Source organism: Malaya genurostris, chromosome 2, assembly GCF_030247185.1.
Source record: "Malaya genurostris strain Urasoe2022 chromosome 2, Malgen_1.1, whole genome shotgun sequence".
Lineage (NCBI taxonomy): Eukaryota > Metazoa > Arthropoda > Insecta > Diptera > Culicidae > Malaya > Malaya genurostris.
Window position 1 is genome coordinate 243,943,477 of NC_080571.1, and position 24,330 is coordinate 243,967,806.

Here is a 24,330-nt window from a genome sequence, read left to right on the forward strand (position 1 = left end):
CATTTTATGACGCTACATTTCACCTTAATGTTTCGTTTTGCCTTGTCATATAGAAAAGTTATGCAATCACTGTGAAAACCGATTTTTGAACCGTCTTATGCTCCCATACAAAATTCCTGAATATTATTTGGATCCGACTTCCTGTTCCGGAATTACGGGGTAAAATGTGCAAAAATTTGTGAAAAAAAGTGCACTAACTTTTCTCAGAGATGGCTGGACCGATTTTCACAAACTTAGATTCAAATGAAAGGTCTTGAGGTCCCATAAAAAATTCCTGAATATTATTTGGATCCGACTTCCGGTTCGGGAGTTATGGAGTGAAATTTACAAAAAAAAAAAAAAAATATGTGTTCTAAATTTTCTCATAGATGGCGCGACCGATTTTCACAAACTTAGGATGATTCTATTGATTTCTAATAAACAAAGCGAATCTGTATTTCTGTTCCTTTGCATATGTAAGTCGATCTAAACAGCATGAACCAGCAGCATAAAACATGTAGTAGGAGTAATATTATTATTATTATTATTATTATTATTATTATTATTATTATTATTATTATTATTATTATTATTATTATTATTATTATTATTATTATTATTATTATTATTATTATTATTATTATTATTATTATTATTATTATTATTATTATTATTATTATTATTATTATTATTATCATCGCACTTATTATCAAATAGCCAAAACTTTTATTAACCGCAGCACCGTCTTTTACCAACATCACACACCAGTAGCAGACATCCGTAACCGTTTCGTTTTCTTCTTCCACGTTGCACGTACTGATGTTGTATTGTCATGCTATATGACAGTTTGAAAGCTTTGACACTTATCGCCCTGTAACTACAAAGCTTACTATATCAGTTCTTACGGTCGATATCGGGAAAGGCATAATTACACCACTATGTGGATTAAAATAGCTTTTAGCTGCATCAGCTATCATGAGTTGAGCTATGGATTCTTGGAAACGTCCCTAAGTGATACGTTTTTTGTTACTTTTGATACTGACATCGCAGTTTTATTTATTTCTTATGTAAGAGGTTTTAGTAATCAATCAAAGCTAATACAATGTGGGAAAGATTAATCCATGAACATTTTGATTAACTATAAAAGGTCTTCAAGTTTCAACTAATAACTTAGTTGATTGAAACATCACGTCATAGTGGAAGACGATTTGTAAACTTAAGCAGAATGAATTATTTTACCAGCATCATTTTCTCGGGATTAGCAGCCTTATGTCTGGTAAATTCTAAAGTCTGACAAGTCAGAAGAAATGCCATCTAACATTATTACATTATAGGCTGATTATACAGAAAAACAACTACAGACAATAAATTTCATCGTTGGAAAATGTGCTCAAGAACAGGACATAGAGTTGAACAGTGATTTTACGAAACAATGGATGTACACTGGACTCCTTTTCCCAGATGAGGAGATATCGAAGGTAAATATCCAAACCGTTACTCAATCATTGTGTTAATATTGTCAATCTTAGGTAACAGAAGATATCAACACTAAATTATTGTGGTGAAAAGTTCAATGAATTGAATGAATTTTAATTACTCTTTTTCAGAAATTTGCCGTTTGTACTCTTCGCGCTCTAGACGGGATTGATGCTGATGGTACGATTCAATCTCAACTTTTGATTGACCTTCTGGCCGATGGTCATGACGTTCAGATAATAACAGATCACATTAATGAATGTAATACGGGTGAGGGAGATACCATCGAAGATAGAGGATACAACTTCTACAAGTGTTTCTGGGGTGAAAAGTCATTCATTCCGTATCTGTCCGGTATTGAGCCTTGAAAATAAGAAACCGTCTCTTATACTAATTGATAATGTATTTTCTCTTGCCACTGCAACTGCTTCAATCAATTTGATTGAAAAATTTAAAAAAAAACGGGGAATTATCGGGTCTAAAATACCACATTGGATTGTTTAGAAATAAATAAATCATTTTTTGACACGTTGAAGTGCTTAGGTTTCATATTTTTAAAACTGTAGAAAACCACAATATTTGAGCTTTTCTGAAAAAAATTAACAATTAATCATGCGTCTCCATTAAAGTTCTATTATAATCAAACGCATACGACTCATTGTCAAAACTATCTGTGATAAGATCTGTAAGGTTTCGTAAAGATTCAGTGCAAACTGAACAATTATTTAAGAAAATATTTTAGGGATGAATAATGTTATGAACATGTATTCTGATCAGCAGCATTCCATTCGTTAGAGTTACTCGCTTGTAAGAAATAACTTTGTACAAGACGCATTAATCTGTTTGAAGAGTGTTACAGGCAGTTTTCAAGGAAAAACAAGAAACCTAGAAAAATTGGAGCAAAACGAGCATGATAGGGGATTCTGCAACTACTCGAACTACTTCACATATGCTAGAGATGGCGCGAGTGAAGGTACTGCAAAATATAATCAAAACATAATCACAATGGTAAAGAAAGCTGCCAAAAACGTCTTTTCATAGATTTTGGAAAATAATTCATCATATCGCACGGGTTTTGGGGGATTCTAAGGAGTTTTGTTGTCTCGTTCCTATGTATACATATCCTAATATTTTACTGCTAACCTTTTTGCGACTGATTGTTTTATCAAATTCTAAGAGCATAAGTAGTTGTGGACAAATTCGATCAGGGAAAAAAAACAAGCAAAATTTGAAGAAGCAACCTGGGTAAACTTGCCTGTATTTAAAAAACATGGAACAAAAGGTAATTGAAAAAGCTTAAGCATCACAATCTTTTATTTTTATACAATTTAGTGTAGTTTCAAAATAGAAATTGATTGAAATAGTTTATCCCTATCCACCTTCCATAAAAGTAATACTACAAGTTACCCAAGTAGCAAACATTGTTCTAGTACTGAATTTATTAGCTCTTCTCGCAACGATTATGCGATTGGAAAAGCGCACTTTTCTTGTATGATGTGCAACAAGTTTCTTGTTTCATATGTTTCACAACAGTAATATTTGCTAAGTGGAAACCGGAATTGAAACAGCTCAAATGATCTTGTTGTACAGTCAGTTGAAAAACCGCATGTGGAACTGAACCATTCAGATTTTTGAGTTGGTTTCACAAGCAGTAATATGAATGAGGTTTACATCCCTTACAAAAACGTGTTGAATCAATTGTCTAACATATCTAACAAAAATAACCGATATGAAGCAATTGTGAAACATGTCGATTATAACAAGTTTTAATTGCTACTTGGGTATTCGTTCAACTGATCTTAGCACTGCAAATATGTTGGCAGTTTAATCGCACTTACCCCACAAACCACTAGAGATGTTCGGGTAAACATTTTTTCAAACCCGAACCCGACCTGTGCCCGATTGAAAACAAAACACTTTTACCCGTACCCGACACGAACCCGAAAAAAGTGAATTAGACCGAATTATACTTGCTTCGACTGTATTTTGCATTTGGCTAGCACGTGCAACTGTGAATTTATATGCACAATTTACCAGCCAGGCAGATGTGTGCTTCTGTGGCTTAATTGATTAACGGACCTACTTCGCGATGCAATGACAGTCGGTTTAAGTCGTCGCTGTCGCTAAAAGCTTTTTTGTTTTAATTTTAATTAATTCCATGCCATAGAATTTTCCAATCGCACAATATATGATGTGTATATGTATATGAAATCTTTTGACCTGTTTCACTGAAAAAAAACTCTTTCAAATTTATGTATATTTAAAAAAATTGTTTTTTATTCAATTAATACGTAAGATTAAATAATGAGGAGAGTTGGCACTATGCGGTCATTCGCCTCTTATACAGATCTCCTATTCCTTCCTTCCCGCGACGCCGGCTGGGGTGCAAGCAACCTCAGCGAAGATCTGGTAACCAACCCCGGTGGGAGCTATGGTCGTTTGTTGACAGGGAAGGTAAAAACGAGCATCTGTTTCCCCATATTAGTGGCGGATGAAACGCAGTGTCTCGACAGTTATAACAAAGGTGGCAGCTCCATCACAAGACTAGGTATCGCAGCCCTGGTAAGGTGGCATAGGTGTCTAGGTGCTGCTCTCCAAAAAGTCTAATTTCAAGGTATATCAAACAACTTATTATAAAGTAATTAGTTGAAACAGTTACAGTGTAGCTGTGGAAGGTGTGTGTGTTGATTAGTGAAAAGTGTTAAAATTGTTATATATTGAATAATGCTGATTGACGAAACGGTAAAATGTGCAAGCGACGGATACTGCGAATTTACCGCCCAAAATTAACCTATGTCAACCGATCGAAGCGCCATCTGCATATCATTGTCGATGTTTTCAGATTTATGAAATGTGTAAAAAATTACTAGTCAACCGTGTGATTCACGCTGCAAAACCTAAAATCGGTTTGCAGCAAACCCATCCGCGAGTGTTTATTTTATTTTATTTTTTCAGTAGTGGTGTGTCGTCTCGCGTGGTTTAGGATACTGGCGAAATCGTTCCTTACAGGTATACCACAGTTTTCTTATTTATAATGCCTTATTATATTTCTTCTTACTAAAAATTGGACTAGACTATACTCCGTTGATTATTCCCGGAACGTTTGACCAATGGATCTTTATTTCTTCGGGTTAGGGGACGGGTAGGATCTAACACTTTTGAAAAATCATTTTTTTTTGTATTTTATTATAGTAAAAAATTTCAAGAATATTATGTGTAATTTTCAAGCCTATCGGAACAATACTCAGTTAGTTATGGGCCTTTTATTTGCTTATCTCATACTGCGAAGAAGTAAGAGCTCGGTGCACAGGCCCAAGATTTCTGCTTCGATTGACTTAAAAACTTAACAAAAAATTCTTGAAATGTTTTATTATATCAAATTTTAAAAGAAAAAATATTATTTTTTTAAAATATTAGGCCCATCAAGGGAGCCCGAGTAATAATTTGTTTCCATTGATAGACAAAAAACTTTAAACGCGTTTTTCTCGAAAGCCAATATTTCCATTCAAAAACACCAATTTATTTTTAAATTTTGCACACATTTTCTACATATGAAAAACCAAACCCCTACGTTTTTCTTTTTGTTTTTTTGATACTTTGGGGAGGTTTTACAGCTACAAAACGGCGGATTTTTTCGAAAAAAATCGTAGTTTTCATTTTGAACAACCACCAAAAATTAAAAAAAAATTAAAAAATCAAACAGAAACGTTGGGGTCTAGAAAAACTTCTACTCTAACTATGCTGCTTGATTTGTTCAATTCTGATTAGTCTGCGCTGAAATATAGTGGACACCGCAAATCATGATTTTCAAGAAGCGTCCTCATGAAAAATACCTCTTCATCGACTTATTTCTCAATATTTTTTCACGAAAAAACTACAGAATGTTGTTCGAATCATGCTTTTTATAATGCAAAACATTTGAATTTATTTTTTTGAACGATAATTCTGAAAAAAATCGTAATAATGCTTTTCTATATTACTTAGACCGAAGACTAGTCGTCCAAAAGTAGATTTATGTATCCACTAACTAACAAGATCTGCCGACTAAATGAACTTAGCAGTAAGTTTTATAGAAATGTGCAACTCGTTTCGCAATCGCTTTTAAAAAAACGAAATTTGAAATTTTCACTAATCGTTCTGTAATACCGGAACCGGAAGATGGATCTGGATCAACATTTAGAAAACTTTTTAAAAAAATTCAAGACCTTTCATTGGCATTGTAGCTTGTAAAAATCGGTTAAGATATTTCCGAGAAAATTGAGTGCGAATTTTCTCATGTATTTACACATATTGCCTTGTAATTCCGGAACCAGCAGTCGGATAAAGATTCCGGAACCGGAACCGGAAGTCAGATCGAGATAAAATTCAAGAGCAATCTATGGGACCGTGAGACCATTCATTTGAACCTAAGTTAGTGAAAATGAAAATGAAAATGAACAGCATTTATCTCTGAGAAAATCGAGTGACATTATTTTTCATTAAAATTATCAATTCGCTCTTATTTTCAAATAATCTATTGTTGCGTTCGCTGTATGTCACGATGTGTCTTCTTGTTAGAACAAACCTTTTGTAAATATTTCCTCTAACACAAATTGGCCGACCGCCTTTGATTATCTCACTAGATCAAAAAATTTGCCGCTGGCTGTTGGATGCAGTATTGTCACAATATTTTCGTCCATATTCACGATGAATCAACACAACTAACCGATTATGTTTAATATAAATCGACACTATTTCGAAGCGTCCTCGGGGTGTATGTCAATACTTGGTTAAAACTTTACTTTGTTCAACCTTGTTATAGAATTTCCGCGTATAAACTATAAAAATCCGTTTGAGCTATCAGTGACTTAGGACAAAGTAATACTACTTCTCACTAAAAATTTAAAAAAAATTGTTTTGTAAAACCGAAAGGCAACGTAGACTTTTAATGGAGAGGGGTTTATTTGAAAAGTCTACGAAAGTCTACTAGGGGCACGGAGGGGTTTTTGAAAGTACCAGATTTTGGTTTACGTGGTTTATAAACGGTCCCAGCCTTTCTATATGAGAAAGGCAAAAAACAGAACACAATGTATGAATTGATAGCGAACCTTCCGACAGCCGCACGGAACCACCCGCGATCCCATTTCAACCAGAATATTAGTTGATTTTCTGAATTCGATTGGTTAAAATTTGGTACAACTAATCGATTGTTGTTTTAACTAAACTGTCATTTTTGTTTTTCGATTAGCAGAAACGATGGTTGAAACAACTAATTTAACTGTTTGAAAAAAAAATGCTGTCAATTAGTGAGGACACATACCTTTCAATTTCAACAAATATTTTAGTTGGAATAACTGGTGTTGTTATTGAAACATAATTCTGTTAGTTGAAAAATAAATCGGATTTATTTGTTTTAGACATTGCAAATAGTTGGAATAAATTATCATTACGAAATCAGAACTGATCTGATCTCTAAGTGATTTTGATTTTTGTATGATCATGATCATATCAAGTCGAGATCAGTAAATATCTAAATTAAAAAAAATACTTCTGATTCGATCGGAAATGATTGATGTAGAAAAACGTTTTTAATCAGCAAAAGTGCCCGGAGGGGCGAGTGCGAAATTATTAAATTTACCTAAAATGAGTGTTGAAAGATGATGCCTTCAAACGGTTGAACTAAAGTTATGCACTGGTAATTTTAGTCAATTTATATGAGCTTGGGTGCATCAACCGCTGGGAATTGGAATTTTGCGACGGCAATTCAAGCGCGCCATTCAATCGCAGCGCGTTCTGTGTGTTTGAAACCCTTCGCTCCTGTTACTTTTATAAATTAAATTCATGTTAAAATGCGTATTATTGCTAATGCATGAACATCATCATCGGTATCAAACAGCTGGAAGTAAAACAGTCTGCTGGAAGTAAATCAATGATCGAATTTGAAGCATAAAATTTTTGCGCATACCTGAAAGATTACGAGATGATCATTCATTTACATTTTCTAATTTGTCACCAAATCTTTTTCATCTTAAACAAGGTTAACTTTATCACAACACCGCTGTTAGATAAACACTTGTTATCATAAATTTCTCAAATCGAATGAAAACAATTTCACTAAACGCTTTAACCACTGATGTTATTTTCATTGACATTTGGAGCGACGCGAACAGATTTCAACTAAAAAAGTTGTTGATTCTGCATTGCGATTATTGTTTTGCTTTCAACTGTCTCAGGCATTTGACAGCATTCAAGACAACATATTTTTCAACTACTTGAATATATGCAAATCAAAAACCATATTGGTTGAATCAAAAAGAAATTAGTTAAATCAACTATCGCAAAAATCAAAAACTGCGATATCGCAATTTTATGATCGAAGGGTTCTCCGTGCGGCTGTGCGGAGTTTTACGAGTTTCGAAAGAAATTTCGTATTTTAGTAGAAAGCACGTTGCATTACAAAACATGATACAATTGCAACATATTCTCGGTAGCCGGCTACCCAGAGCAATAAACTCATGATAATATTATTCGAAAATTTACTAACAATCAACCCGTTTCCTGCGATGTATGTGTAAATGCAGAGGATTCCTCGATTTCAAATAGCAACATGCATCGAACTAACAATCCTTCCTTCTCAAGCAGATCTGCATTCGGAAGTGGTCGACATCAGTATTGATGCAAAGATCAATGCAATTTACACAATGTAAAACTTCGCGCTATTCCCAAAGAAGTAGTTTCAGAACAAACATTTTGCAAGCTTAATTGGTTTTGATCAATAACGGAGTAGCAACACACAGGCGGTTTTTAGTGGTAATAAATACTTAAGACTAAATAATAAATAAACAATGCTGCAATAAACTCACTAAACTCTTCATTCGATGAAGTAACGTAGAACTTGATATTATTAATTATCATGCGTTTGTACCTTTATAACATAATTTTCCGGTATGAAAAGCTAGAAATTGACAGCCTTCTTTCTGCATAGTTTTACACCTCCATCTTAACTCAATGCTTCCTTTTCGATCAGATGCACTTAACAAAATCATAACACAAGTATATCAAGAGTTGATATGTATAACAATTTGTGTTATTTTGAGATATTTAACGAATGAAAACGGTTGAAAATTAAAACTTATAACAATATAATAACAAAATCAGTTTTGGTGTTTTATTTTCATGTGCAAAACTTATGAAGAAGTTCTTTAATTGAAAAAATGAGTTCTTACGTAAGTTTTTATTGAAATATAATGATCAGAATTTCAAAAAACTGAAAGAAGAAATCAGGTCACTAAATAAATTATTCATTTAATTAAAAAAATCATTCAACAATTTTGGATTGAAACGACGCTAAAAGTTAACTGGGATGTAGTGTTTCTGTGTTAAATTTGCTATCTAATTTATTACAACTATTGTTATAAATTTCTGCTTTCAGACTTCTGTAGTTATATCAAATTCAATAATAATTGTGATACAAACGTTTCAAAATCTGTTACGATTTGGTTCCCGCTAGAGTCTTTTTTGTTATGATTTTTGTTATTTTAACAGCTTATCAGCGAAAAATATTTCTAAATTTGTTAAAAAATATTTCTGAGATAAATTACTCCGGTTGTTGTAATTCTGTTATTACCATCTGATCGGGTAGTGAGTGTCTAGGTCTATGGCGATACATCTTGAGTGAGAATCGCTTTTTCAGATTGCATTTGCTGTCATGAGTTGAGCAATGGTTTCTTGAAAACAAGCCTTAGTGATATGTTTTTGTTCTTGCTATTCTTGCTATTGACAATGCAATTTTAAATATTTCTTTTATCCGAGATTTCATTAATCAGTCATTGCTTGTATAATGTGTAAAACATTAGTCTATGAATCTTTTGATTAGCTATAAAATGATCTTCAAAGTTCAAACACAATTTAGTTGCTGTCAGCATCTCGTCCTTGTAGAAGACCTTAAGCGAAATGAGTTTCTTTTCAAGCCTAACATTATTGGGACTAGCATATTTGTGCCTGGTAAGTTCCAAAGTTTGATGTGTTAGAATAAAAATGATCTAACAATATTTCATTGCAGGCTGAGTTTACAGACGAACAACAAGAACATTTGAATCAAAACGTTGAAAAATGTGCTGATAAACTCGGCATAGAGCTGAACAGTGATTTTATGGAACAATGGAAATACACTGGAAATCTTTTCCCTGATGAGGAAAAATCGAAAGTAAGTTGGAATAACATGATCTAGTGGTTCCGCTAGCCTGCGAACAAGAGCTCAAACTATTTGCTGATATCTAAAACGTCGACGCTATAATTCAACAAAGGGTCGATAATCGAATACTAATTCACAAAAATGTAATGGTTTGGATTGCTTCATTCTTCTTACAGATGTTTGCCATTTGTCTTCTATACACAATTGCTGCTTTGGATGCTGATGAAACGATTAACACACAGAACGTGATCGACTTTTATGCCGATGGTCATGACGTTCAGGCATTAACAGAGCTCGTTCAGGAATGTAACATAAGTGAAGGAATTAACATAGAAGACACAGCATATAATTTCTACAAGTGTTTCTGGACCAGAAAAACATTCCAATTATAACTGACAGTTGAAAACTGAACTTTGAGAAAAAACTTGTTTTCAATATTTTCCAAGATCAACAAAATAAAATATCTGTTTTAATTCACCTAGTGGTGTAATGATACCTTCATCATATTTTCATATAAAGGGGAGAGAATTCAGTTGTCGGCACCCCACCATAACTTTTTACAGAAAGCGGATAGCGTCATTCCGACAAATATAATTTAATTATTTATTTATTTATTTATTTATTTATTTATTATTGTAAAATCAACAGACACATTGTAGTCCTAATGATAATTCTTAATACTAAGTAAAAAATAGCTTGTATTTTTTTGCGTGGAAGGTTGAAGTCAAATTCAGATGATACACGATTGAATGATCTTTGCAAGCCTATAACGGCACCGTTAAATCCATAGTTGGTGCGACGTAGAGGTGGTCGAAGAAAGGCGTTGTTACGGAGAGCACAAAGACGAACATTGATATTAACGACGAAGAACAAAACGAACGAATCTACGTTGTATGGGTTCTATTCTATGGTCTTCATTGAGGTAAAGAGGCAATATTCCAGAGTAAAACGAACGAGTGAACAGTATGGAGACTTTAGCAATAAATATCAGTGTAGTGTTTACACGGAACGACCGAAATCAGCATTTTCGCGAAAAATTTAGTTGATTTGCTGATTTTAGTTAGTTATTTTTTGAGACAACTAAAAAAATCTTACTTTTGCTGATTTAGATTTTTTATTCTCATTCCCTTAATAATAATAAAATATTTGTTGAAATGACTATTTTTTTTAGTTGAATTCACAAATTAAATGTACTGTCATTTCTTAGCTAAGGCACACTACATATCCAGTCAACTAATTTTTTAGTTGAATTAAAGAAATATAATGTTGTTTTCAACCAATATGAATGGTTGAATTGGCTTCTGCAATCTGCAGCTATATGGCGCCCTGTCACCGAGAAAATGTTAACACTTTAATGACTACTAGCCACTAGATGGCACACTACTGCCGAAAAAAATTCAGACGGGGTTGTCTTTTCTATATTGGCAGGTATAAATACGATGTTGTGTTGGAGAAAAAGACATAAACGAAACGTAAACATCTTTTTTTCTAAATCACTGTTTTCTTCATTCTCACTGAAAACTTTGAGCACTCGGAAAACAAAAACCGAATACAAATAGTACACCGGACGGCGCAGCTCGGAAGGTTTGAAGATACAAAAAAACTTCATCACAATTAGAGTGAAACATTCGAAATTCACTTCACTGTTCCGCGTAAAAACATTATTACGCACAATCGCTTCAAGTGCGCACAAATTCTGAATAAATACGATTCCCACTAACAGTTTACGACATTTTTACATATCGGTTTAGAAATGGATTTAATGGATTGTTTTGCTTTGACACTTCTCATGAGTTTTTGGCTAATAAACTTGTTAATAATACCCATTTCAGTTTTGGTTTTTTTTGTGCTGTCCTTCAGTAATGATGGTGATAGATAAATAGAAACAAATTTTCTGATTTTAATAACAAAATTAGTTGTCAATGAGAATTTCGTGTTGGATTGAAATATTGCTGGTTTGAGTCCAGGATATTCACCAACTAAACACATTCTCTAAAACTAAGAGTTTTTTCAGCAAAGTAAATTCTCAATTTTAACTAATTTTATAGTTATTTTGGAAATTTTGTTGTTAAAATCAACTGATTCAAAAACAGTAATACGAATTAGGCGCAGAGCTAATTTCGGTCGTTCCGTGTAGCCATTCTAAATATGAGTCCCAAGCAGCGATAAGCTTTCGCAGCAATGTAGTCAATGTGCTGTTTAAACGATAACTGCTCATCGAGAAAGACACCAAGATCTTTGACGCATGTCGATCTGCTAATCATGAATCCTTCAAGGCAATATTCGAATTTGAACGGTAACTTTTTTCTTGTGAACGTAATGATTGACCACTTTTCGGGATTAACTATCATATTTGCACCGATCCCCAAAGATTACTAATTGCCGTTGAAGGAATGCCGCATCTTCTGAGCTGCGGATGGTAGTATAAATCTTGAAGACAGATCAGCGAAAGAAACTCGTGGTCCATCCAGACAAAGATTTACATCATTGAAATACAGTAAGAAAATCAAAGGGCCAAGATGATACTCCTGTGGAATTCCAGACGTTGCAACCAATTCCTCGGAAACACAATCGTCAATTTTGATAGGAAGGCATCGATTGCTGGAATATGATTGTATCCATTGAATGACGTTTGCACCAAAGCCGAGTCGATCTACTTTTGCAATTGTGATGTCATGACTGATTTTATCGAAAGCGGATGAAAGATCTGTATAGATAACGGCTGTCTGCAACCCGTCTGACATAGCGTTTATTATGTATGATGTAAAAGATATGAGGTTGGCTGTTGAGCGTTTCGGCATAAACCCGTGCTGAGTATTTTCAATGTACTGCTTGCAATGGTTGAAAATTTGAGTCAGAATTACTTTTTCGAACAATTCAAGAATTGCGCTAAGAGAAGTGATACCGCGGTAGTTGTTCATATAGCTTTTGTCACCTCTTTTGTTAACCGGATACATAAATGGAGTTTTCCATAAATCCGGAAACACTGCTGTAGTTGATGAGGTTCTGAATAAACGGTCAAGGGGTGATATTATTCTCGCCGAACATTTCTTGCTGGTATGCCATCTGGTCCTGCAGAACTCGAAGACTTCAGTCCAGCCTACAATGGGAAAAAAAACCAGGAAACCCCCAAAGAAATCGGGAACCATGAAAAAGGCAACTAACAAGAGTGTTTCTTATGTAAAAAATGAATAAATTCAATGGAATGGTTTTTAATTGCCGCACGAATCGCCATCCTGCTCGTTTTACCCCAAATGCCCAGCAGTTTTAGAAACGTTTTCTCCATTTCATGATATCTTATTGTAAATCGTCCTTAAATCTCGGTAAAATTGTCATCAAAACGTTTCGTGCGGCCAATGTAGGTTCTTCCATTCGGTTCTACAGACCTTTTTACATGATATAAGATAGTTTTCGTATGCTTTCAACGTGGTTTTCTTAAGACTTAAGGGTGATTTAGATGAAAATTTCACATATTGAAGAAATGGGGTAAAATAGTCACCAGAACATTTCGTGCGGCCAGTGTAGGATCTTCCATTCGGTTCTACAGACTTTTTTCTATAAGATAAACAAAATTTAGTAAACTTGCAATAAGTTTTACCATGATTAAAGACCGATTTACAATAAAATACCATAAAATGGAGGAAATGGGGTTCTTCCATTCGGTTCTACAGACTTTTTTACATAAGATAAGCTAGATTAAGCAAACTTGCAAGAAGTTTTACCAAGATTTAAGGACGATTTACAGTAAGGATCTCATGAAATGGAGGAATTTAGGTAAAATAGCCACCAAAATGTTTCGTGCGGCCAGTGTGGGTTCCTCTAATCGATTCTCCAGACTTTTTTACATGAAAGTAGGCTATTCCAGAATACCGCACTCGACTTCTTTTCAAGTTACAGAGCGAATGTTATAGGAAACCCCAAAACTGCTGTACATTTGGGGTAAAACGAGCTGGATTGCGATTCGTGCGGCCATTACAAACCATTCCATTGAATTCCTTGGAAATTTTAACATAATAAACGCTTTAGTTTGTTGACCTATCTCAATTAGTTAATGAGTTACAGAATTCTTTGCGGGTTTTCATAGATTTTTCCCACTGTGCAGCGATAGCCATCTGTACCGAATTCACGTCTAGTCAATGGAGTGCAAAAAGCAGTTGGATACCGGAACGTTGATCACCACTCGTTCGATTTGCTGTTGGGGTAATGCTTCAGATGAGCAAACACGAGCGAATTGTTCCGAAAACAGCTGGCAATCGCATTAACGATGGTAATCCCAATTCCTTCCTTTGCTCAATCACGTGCTTCCAGAAAGCTTTTAGGTTAGACTTGATCCTGTGCCGTACCTTCTTTAGATAATTGGTATGGCAGCGCTTCACAGTTTTCTTGTACAACTTATTTATCTGAATTTAATTATTACGTAAAACGTAACCTCCATACTAAGAGTATCGTGTCAGAGCAGCTCTTTTGGATGTTTTCAGATATTTCGATTCTGTGTAATAGCAGCCCGTTTTTTTGTGCCGAATACTAAAACAAAAAAGACACGTCTACTTTTGCTGCGATCAAAATAATGCGATAATTTTTAATGGTGTGAATATCAACAGAAAAGTTTTTTCTGACCTTTGTTATATTGCCATAAATTGAAGAACATACATCGAAGGGTGAATTCATTGAATATTTATAATGTGAATTTAATCTATTTCGTGATTCACTACCAGTTTCTATCAAAATATTCGCAACCTTAGTTTTTCCATCAATTTCAAAATGTGTACAGAATTCGGTTACCGGCACCCCATTTTTTTCAACAAATCGCGAGATGAAGAGATGCCAGGTGTGCAAATTTGGCATCTCTGGTGATATGAACCACGTGGACATCTTCCATACATTCGTCATATAAGTAAAACATTCTTCACTGTCAGACATGGCGACTACAAAACCGTTAGACAATCAAAATTTTGTCCTAAAAGCCTCCGAAATGAGTAAACTCCATACTTTTTCCTTTAAATCATTGCTTTTTTCACTTAAATTTTTTCATGTCTAGCAGATTTTTTTTGGGAATGGCGATAATCGAACACCTCTTTTGAAATGATAAAAAATGATCACTTTACTTAATAAGTAAACCAAAATTCACTGAGCTTTGGATATACCAGTTTCCAGCGAACGGCTTTGGAAATATCGAATTAGTAATAAAAACTCCAAAATATGACTGGTTCTTTTATACATAATCACATTAAATTTAAACGTCTTATAGCCTCATGGGGAACTATTAAATTATATCAAGATGTTACTTCCAGCTTGAAATGACGAAACAAAGCACTACAATTTTTGAACTGTTACAATATATAGATCTTTATAGCCTCAGAAAATGCCTATACATACTTTATAGAGACGAACCAGCCACTGGCTGAAAGAATAAAGAAAACTAACTAACTAACTATACATACTTCCGAGTTCATGTTTCTGAAATACCGAAAGAAGAGGTCAAAATTTCTAAAATGGAACTTACAGAAATTTTCTTATGGCCGCTAACGGGAAAAGCCCAGAACACAATAAATTACATGTAAGAATTTATAGCAAACCTCTCAACAGCCAGCGACGAGTTTTAGTAGAATTTTAGTAGAAAGTACATATTAACACAAAACGCGATAAAATTGCAACATATTCTCGGTAGCCGGCTACTCAGAGTAATAAATACATACAAATATTATTCGAAAATTTACTAACAAACTCGTTTTCTAGTAGCAACATACATTGAACTAACAATCCTTCATTCCCAGGTAGATGTGCATCCGGACTTTGCCGGCGTCGGCATTGATCAGCATGCAGGGATCAATGCAGCTCACACAATGTGAAACTACGTGCTATTCCTAAGCAAGTTGTTTCAGAAAAAAAACATTTTGCAAGCTTAATTGGCTCTGATCAATAACGGAGTAACAACACACGGGCGGTCTCTATTGCTAATAAATACGTAAGAAAACATAATAAATTTTCAATTCATTTGATGAAGTAACGTATAACTTTATAAATTTAATTATCATGCGTTTGCTATTTTTGATACTGACATTGCAATTTTATTTTTTTTTTGTGGCGGAGGTTCTATCAATCATTCATAACTAACACAATAGATACAAGATTATTCTATGGACAGTTTGATTGACTATAAAGTTGTCTTCTAGTTTCAACTCACAACTTAGTTGATTGGAAACCTCGCGTTGTAGTAGGAGACGATTTGCAAACTTAAGTGGAATGAATTATTTTACAAGCTTATTTTTCTCAGGACTAGTAGCTTTATGTCTGGTAAATTAAAAATCTGATGTGTTAGAGAAGATGCCATCTAACATTACATTATAGGCAGAGTATTCAGAGAAACTAAAACAAACACAGAATTTTATCGTTGGAAAATGTGCTAAAGAACAGGGTATAGAGTTGAACAGTGATTTTACGAAACAATGGGTGTACACAGGACTCCTTTTCCCAGATGAGGAGATATCGAGGGTAAATATCCAACCCGTTACTCAATCATTGTGTTAATATTGTCAATCTTAGGTAACAGAAGATATCAACATTAAATTATTGTGGTGAAAATTTCAATGAATTGGAGTGATAGATTACTACTTTTTACAGATATTTGCGGTTTGTCTTGTAGGCGCTATAGGCATGATGGATGCTGATGGGACGATTAATCCTCAACCTTTGATTGACTTTCTGGCCGATACTTATGACTTTCAAATAATAACAGAACATATGAACAAATGTAACACGGGTGACGGAGACACCATCGAAGATAGAGGATACAACTTCTACAAGTGTTTCTGTGGTGACAAGTCATTCAATTCGTATCTGGCCGGTACTGAGCCTTGAAAATAAAAAAAAAACAATCCCTTATCCACCTGGTGATTTGATAATGTCTTTTCAAATTCAATTGATTCATTCAAATGAACAGGAAAATATAAAAAATGTACAGGTGACGCAATATGCCGTTTTTTTCACGTGAATGCATTGGAGCTGCACACCAAAAAAATATTTAATTTACAGGCGATGCAAATCTATAGATGACACAATTTGAAAGAACTTAAAGAATCAGCATCTAACGAGGAAAAAAACACGAGTACAACTATTAAATGAAAACTGCGAAAAACTAACCTCGAAGCGATCAACCAAAAATTTCAAGTCAGCGTCTGATAAAAAAGCGGAGGGTTCAATTAGACTTGTGATGCGATGAGGAATGTGTGCTGGTGGATGCTGCTGAAAGATAAAAAACTATTTCAGGTACTTCCAGATCGTGGATCTGGAAACCGTTAAAACTGAAATAACATTATTTGGTCATCTGGCTACAAGATCTACAAACTAAAAAAATTGTTGCCATTTTCAACGAAATTGATTCTCTTTTTTCAGTGTCATTTATGGAAAACACCCTTGAAAGCAAAACCCCTGTAATTCTGAGAGTAGGATCGAAATGAACGAAAACCGTCGTCCGGGCATGAGAAAGACAAACAAGTGTCATGAGTTTTTCTCTTTAATACTCGTTGATACCAACAATTTTAGAAAACTATAATTTTTAGTTATTTGTTGTGATTTTTTCATACTGAAATTATTCTTATACATTGCTGATCATATTCTCAATAGCATGCACCAAAATATATGTTGTTGGGTTAAGTACAACAAGAAGTATTCACAATTAAGTTCTACAAATCCTTGAACATAGTTATTTTGAAAAGGCGCCCCATAGTAAAGTAAGTCGTATTCACGGCAAACAAAAAGGACGGCATCTCAAGACCTGCCATTTGATAGATTCAGTAAAGGTGAAGTTAGATAAAGTTTGATAAATTCAATAAAGGAAGGATATGTATGACCGATTTTCACACACTTAACCCTCAGGATACGGACTATAAAAAAGTTATGTTCAGTACGGACAGGGTTAGCCTAACCCGGCGACTTTGATTGGGTGTATATCGAGCTGTACTTTGTCAATTTGAATAATTGTTTTTTATTTTGTGTGAAATTGTCTCAAAAATATAATAGAGTTGTCAGATTAATCATTTAACTGATTGAAAAAAAATTATAATGAAAAATGTGAACGGGTCTTGAATTTTTTTTGTAAAAAACGTTTTTTTTTCAAAATGCTGTAACTTTTTGAAAAAAAAAATTAACATTGTATAACTCGCATTTGAAAGGTAAAAAGTAGTTCTTACAAATGTCCATAACGGTTTTTTGATTTATTCCAAAAACTATATATTTTTGAAAAATGAAAATACGCGTTTTTTCGAGTTAGCGAAAAAACGTTGTTTCGTTGATTTATGATGATAAAGGTTAAAGTTAATTATTTTGAGCGTAAAAAAATTGTTTTTTAGATATTGTTTAGTAGTATCATATAAATAAATACCAAACATAATTGTTAAAGGCGAATATTTATTATTAAAAAGTTACACAAGTCATGTTACATAATATTGCCGCACTCGCAGCACAGTTTCGCTACGTGCTCTTTACACATCGCTTACACCATGTACAACGCGTTATTTTGAGGTTAGAATCTACAAAATTAAGTAAAGAGTACGTATTCTTACTTACCTTTTTATTCCTCAGCGGCAAACAGACGAAAATTAAAACTTAATTTTTTTGAAAATTTTGGATTTTGTAACGTTCGATACGGACTGGGTGTACCACACCCGAGCACAATGTTTATATTTGTCTAGCTCGGACACAAAGCGGAGACTGACTCTGCCGCTTGGGCCTCTAATAGTGTGTACCTATAAGTTTTTCCCCCCCCTGGTCCGGACCCCCCTCGCCGACTTCTCTTCGTATGGCGTTTCTTTCAAATTTCGCTCGGGTTACGGTAACCCAGTCCGTACCCTGAGGGTTAAATTCAAATGAAAGGTCTTATGGTCCCATACCAAATTCCTGAACTTCTGGATCTGGATCCGTCTTCCGGAACTACAGGATGAAGAGTGTTAACAATTTTTATACCGTAACATAAAACAGAGAGTTATTTATAGCGAACCAACTTCGGATATACCGGTCTTCCGAATCCGGATTTATGCTATTCATGCTCAAAAACTGTAAACTCACTCTTTTTTCTCCAAGATCTACATCTTTAAACCGTTTTTCAAAAATTTAAATTAATACGAAAAGTCTAAGGGTTTCATACGAAGTTCCTGAGTTTTATACGGATAATATTTATGATTGTATCAGTAATATGAGAAACACAATTACACGACCTCTCGGCCCTTAGTTCAAAAGGCTGTTTTAACTGTGATTGCATGGATTAAAGATAGATAAAAATACGAATTATGAACAAAATCAGGGTGAAACTGTGTGAATGTCCTAGTGACGTGATTTCCACTGTTTGTATTTGGATCGCTTGAGCTTTCTGCGTAATATGAATTAAATTTAATAGGTCGTATTTGATCTGCTTCAGGATTGTACAAGAGAATTCAGCTTAAGAGTCGGAGAAAAAAGGGATGAACACGAGTCATACTTTTATTAAAACTATCTGTGATCTAATTTGAATGGTTTCCTATGTAACATAGAACAATTTTGTAAACAATTATATAGGAAAATGATTTAGGGTAAACCTGAATACAGTTAACGTATCACTTAATAAGTTGTGATACAGACACACGTTGTCAAATCCGTGTAATGTTTATGAAGTACCAACTTTCAAAAACATATGTGGAAATTTCACGATATTCCGATTAGTCCGAAAAAAGTGACTGCCATTTAATTTAATCTACTTTTGTCGTTTTCAAAATAATGGAATCAAAACAATTTCGTGAGTTACTTCTTGATAAAAAGGAATACTGTACAAGCTCACCAATTACCAAACCAAAAAGCTTCAAAAATTGGTTATTATTATTTTTTTTTTATTTAAAAGATATTTTTTATTCAGGCATATTTGTGTACAAGCTTTACATGGCCGATTGAGCCGATTTATTAAATACATTTTTTTTAGTTGGATCTCGTTGTCACCCTTTTTCTAGGGGGAGAGGAGCTTCCATTTCCCTCCTGCGAGGATTGAGGGGCATTTCGGTCGTGGTTCGTCTCGTCATCCATCGCCGCATCGATGGTATTGTTGTCGATTTCCGTCTTCTTTTCGTTGCTAGTTGCTGTAGATGCACCTTTTCGTATATTGGTTGCAATTGCTGGTTGGTTGGAGGGTAAGTTGTTAACTGCAGTCGGTGTACTTTATCTATAGGGGATACTAATGGTTTCGTTGAAGGGGATGCTTCATTGTTATTGGTGGCTATAACAGGTGTACTGGGGTTGCTTGGGGTTGGTGTGAAGGAAGCACCGTTGTCCTTTGGTGTAGTTGTCTCCTTGTTCAGTTTATCACATGGCTTACCGTAGTATACAGCTTTTTGGCAATAATGACATGTGGCCATCTGATTGTCATAGCAAACAAGTGATTTGCACGGAATTCTTGTATCTTGACCGAAAATCACATAAGAATGTATAGGCCTCTTCAAGTGTATGCGTAATAAACGTACGCCATTTAGAATACCGGGGAAAAAATTATTCGACTTTTCTTTTACGATAGAGAGAATCTCTTCGTATTGGGACATAGTTTTGCGAATATAAGAATCGGTGACGCTTGAGTGAAGATCATGCACACGCACTTCTATAGCATTATCATCCATATATACTGGAATGTTGTACTTAATGTTCTCGTGCTCCACATAGTGCACATTGTTATTGTCTTTAGCGAATTGAATTGCATCCAACTCTTTATAGAACTAGATATAAACAACATTATTGGTCTTATTGCATTGAAGTAAATGCACACGTTTAATGTCAAGATGCATTTTCTCCTTAGGCAAACCTTCAAGTTCTCGTATCGAAGGTCGAATTTTGCACTGCCTGAAGTCAACAACAATTGTATTAACGATGGTAATCCCAATTCCTTTTTTTTTGCACGTGCTTCCAGAAAGCTTTTGTGTTAGACTTCATCCCGTGCTGTACCCTCTTTAGATAATTGGTATGGCAGTGAAGCGGTTTTCTTGTACAACTTATTTATCTGAATATAATTATTGTACAAAACGTAACCTCCATACTTGGAGTATCGTGTCAGAGCAGTTCTTTTGGATGTTTTCAGATATTTCGATTCTGTGTAATAGCAGCCCGTTTTTTTGTGCCGAATACCAAAACAAAAAAGACACGTCTACTTTTGCTGCGATCAAAATAATGCGATAATTTTTAATGGTGTGAATATCAACAGAAAAGTTTTTTCTGACCTTTGTTATATTGCCATAAATTGAAGAACATACATCGAAGGGTGAATTCATTGAATATTTATAATGTGAATTTAATCTATTTCGTGAATCACTACCAGTTTCTATCAAAATATTCGCAACCTTAGTTTTTCCATCAATTTCAAAATGTGTACAGAATTCGGTTACCGGCACCCCATTTTTTCCAACAAATCGCGAAATGTCGAGATGCCAGGTCTGCAAATTTGGCATCTCTGGTGATATAAACCACGTGGACAACTGGACATCTTCCATACATTCGTCATATAAGTAAAACACTGTCAGACATGGCGACTCCGAAACCGTTAGACAATCAAAAATTTTGTCCTAAACGCCTCCGAAATTAATAAACTCCTTTTTTTTTTTCGTCAAATCATGGCTGTTTTTACTTCAATTTTTCCTGCTTTATGGGAATGTCGATAATCGAACACCTCTTTTGAAATGATAAAAAATGATCACTTTACTTAATAAGTAAACAAAAATTCATTAACCATTGGATATACCAGTTCCCAGCATACGGCTGTGGAAATACCAATATAGTAATAAAAACTCCAAAAGATGACTTGTTCTGTTATATATAATCACATTAAAATTAAACGTCTTATAGCCTCATGGGGAACTATATATATCAAGATGTTACTTCCAGCTTGAAATGACGAAACAAAGCACTACAATTTTTGAACTGTTACAATATAGAGTTCTTAATGGTCTCAGAAACTTACTATACATACTTCCGAGTTCATGTTTCTGTAATACCGGAAGAAGAGGTGAAAATTTCTGAAATTGAACTTACAGAATTTTTCTTATGGCCGCTAACGGGAAAATCCCAGAACACAATGTATTTATATGTAAGGATTGATAGCAAACCTCTGGACAGCCAGCTGTCCGGAGTCTTACGAGTTTCGGTAGAATTTAAGTAGAAAGTACATATTAATACAAAACGCGGTAAAATTGCAACATATTCTCGGTAGCCTGCTACACGCAGAGAAAAAAATTGTATATATAACCAAATTTGGGTTTCTCGCAACGATTTTTTTTTTTGTTAAAATAGTGACAAAAGAAAATCTGGTTTGATATAGAAAACATTGCTGCTTGAAACTACAAAACATGATAATCAATTTTACTCAGTGGGTTAGTTTGTTTCAAGCGACATTTTGATAAAAACAACAAATATTTCTCTTGTGCGTTCTTGTCATTTTTTTGACAAACAATTTCACAGTGAATTCAATTTGAAACATTTGTTATGAATGAACGAAATGAAGTTAAGAAATGTTGCGCTTTAAATTAACAAACTTTTAAGTTGAAATAAATTACCTTAAATTTAGCTATTTCAACTAACGTTTTTGATTGTTGAAATCATACATTTTTGTTTGTTTTTAAGAATGAAAAGATTTCTTTCAAACTAATTTACAAGGTAATTTTTGATACAACTTTTATTTCGATTTATATTCGTTATAAAATTCCTGAAAAACAATTTTTTTTTAATTATGAATTTTTCAAGATATTTAGGAGTTTTGTCGATGAACGAACGAATTCACATACCATAATCAAGGTTTTTCGATTTTTATAACATCCAACGGTTAGGTGCTCCATCAGTCCGGTTTTTTGTGAAGAGAATGTACACTTGAATTGTTGAAAACCTTAAACGAGAATGAATAAGCAGATAAAATTTTACTTATGAAACGCGTACAAACTTTATCCGCGAGAAAGAATGCCCTGGTTTATTCGCGCGGGAAAAAAATTCTCTGGTTCACAAGAAATAAAACTATTACGGTTCATTTAAACGGTAAAGTTAGTTGTATCTTAACACAAATAAGATCATAGATAAATCGAACCAAATTTTTTTCCTGTTTTGAAGATATAGCTGAATTGAATCAACAAGGACATGGCTGATAACATTAACTCAACTTTGGTTGACATGTAATAAATAGTTAGTTCATTTCAACAATAAACTCAGCCGGAACAAATATACTTTTCGTTTGGTTATACCAAAATTTTGATTCAAATTAAACAGAGATTATTTTTAATGTTGATGGGAGAAATTGGTTTGTAACAATCATGGTCTAGCTTGAAATAAACAGAAATCAAGTTCAAAAATCTACTAATCGATTTGTTATTTTAAACATGCTCAATTTCTCTGCGTGTATTTAGGGTAATAAATACATAAAAATATTATTCGAAAATTTACTAACAAACTCGCTTTCTAGTAGCAACATGCATTGAACTAACAATCCTTCATTCCCAGGTAAATGTGCATCCGGACTTTGCCAGCGTCAGCATTGATCAGCATGCAGGGATCAATGCACCTCACACAATGTGAAACTACGTGCTATTCCTAAGCAAGTTGTTTCAGAAAAAAAACATTTTGCAAGCTTAATTGGCTCTGATCAATAACGGAGTAACAACACACGGGTGGTCTCTAATGCTAATAAATACGTAAAAAAACATAATAAATTTTCAATTCATTTGATGAAGTAACGTATAACTTTATAAATTTAACTATCATGCGTTTGCTATTTTTGATACTGACATTGCAATTTTTTTTTGTGGCGGAGGTTCTATCAATCATTCATAACTAACACAATAGATACAAGATCAATCTCTGGACATTTTGATTGACTATAAAATAGTCTTCTAGTTTCAACTCACAACTTAGTTGATTGGAAACCTCGCGTCGTAGTAGGAGACGATTTGCAAACTTAAGTGGAATGAATTATTTTACAAGCTTATTTTTCTCTGGACTAGTAGCCTTATGTCTAGTAAATTAAAAAATCTAATGTTTTAGAGGAGATGCCATCTAACATTATTACATTACAGGCAGAGTTTACAGAAAAACAAAAACAAACAAAGAGTTTTATCGTTGGAAAATGTGCTGAAGAACAAGGCATAGAGTTGAACAGTGATTTTACGAAACAATGGATGTACACTGGAAAGCTTTTCCCAGATGAGGAGATATCGAAGGTAAATATCATAACCGTTACTCAACCATTGTGTTAATATTGTCAATCTTAGGTAACAGAAGATATCAACATTAAATTATTGTGGTGAAAATTTCAATGAATTGAAGTGATATATTACTCTTTTTACAGAAATTTGCCGTTTGTCTTGACCGCGCTATAGGCGTGCTGGATGCTGATGGGACGTTTAAACCTCAAGTTTTGATTGACTTAATGGCCGATGGTCATGACGTTCAGATAATAACAGAACATATTAATAAATGTATTACGGGTGAGGGAGATACCATTGAAGATAGAGGATACAACTTCTACAAGTGTTACTGGGGTGACGAGTCATACAATTCGTATCTGGCCGGTACTGAGCCTTAAAAATAAAATTAAATTCCATATCCACCTGGTGATTTGATAATGTCTTTTCAAATTCAATTGGTTCATTCAAATGAACAGGAAAATATATAAAATGTACAGATGATGCAATATGCCGTTTTTTTTCTTCACGTGAATG

At 34.1% G+C, this 24,330-nt stretch overlaps 3 protein-coding genes across 8 annotated transcripts; all 3 read left to right on the plus strand.

The window, feature by feature from the left end:
• Window positions 1-695: 695 nt before the first annotated feature.
• Window positions 696-24,302, plus strand: LOC131428443 (uncharacterized). Of its 4 annotated transcripts, none has more exons than XM_058592398.1 (3): window positions 696-1,255; window positions 1,314-1,457; window positions 1,587-2,992. In XM_058592398.1, exons 1-3 carry the CDS (start codon window positions 1,205-1,207, stop codon window positions 1,821-1,823), a joined length of 432 nt encoding a protein of 143 aa, XP_058448381.1. In that variant the 5' UTR covers window positions 696-1,204; the 3' UTR covers window positions 1,824-2,992. The 4 variants fall into 4 exon arrangements, 3 of the variants coding, with proteins under 3 accessions (XP_058448381.1, XP_058448382.1, XP_058448380.1); XM_058592399.1 differs by lacking the exon at window positions 1,587-2,992 and adding an exon at window positions 23,958-24,302 and having other exon boundaries at window positions 1,099-1,255; XR_009229381.1 differs by lacking the exons at window positions 696-1,255; window positions 1,314-1,457; window positions 1,587-2,992 and adding exons at window positions 23,528-23,627; window positions 23,686-23,880; window positions 23,958-24,302.
• LOC131428447 (uncharacterized) lies at window positions 9,282-10,127 on the plus strand. The gene is made up of 3 exons (XM_058592403.1): window positions 9,282-9,438; window positions 9,497-9,640; window positions 9,805-10,127. The coding sequence occupies exons 1-3, from the start codon at window positions 9,388-9,390 to the stop codon at window positions 10,018-10,020; spliced, it is 411 nt and encodes a 136-aa protein (XP_058448386.1). The 5' UTR covers window positions 9,282-9,387; the 3' UTR covers window positions 10,021-10,127.
• On the plus strand, window positions 15,830-17,784 carry LOC131428445 (uncharacterized). 3 transcript variants are annotated; one of them, XM_058592400.1, is made up of 3 exons: window positions 15,830-15,922; window positions 15,977-16,120; window positions 16,250-17,778. In XM_058592400.1, exons 1-3 carry the CDS (start codon window positions 15,872-15,874, stop codon window positions 16,484-16,486), a joined length of 432 nt encoding a protein of 143 aa, XP_058448383.1. In that variant the 5' UTR covers window positions 15,830-15,871; the 3' UTR covers window positions 16,487-17,778. The 3 variants fall into 3 exon arrangements, 1 of the variants encoding a protein (XP_058448383.1); XR_009229383.1 differs by having other exon boundaries at window positions 15,831-16,120; window positions 16,250-16,894; window positions 17,021-17,784; XR_009229382.1 differs by having other exon boundaries at window positions 15,831-16,120; window positions 16,250-16,589; window positions 16,661-17,784.
• Window positions 24,303-24,330: the final 28 nt, after the last annotated feature.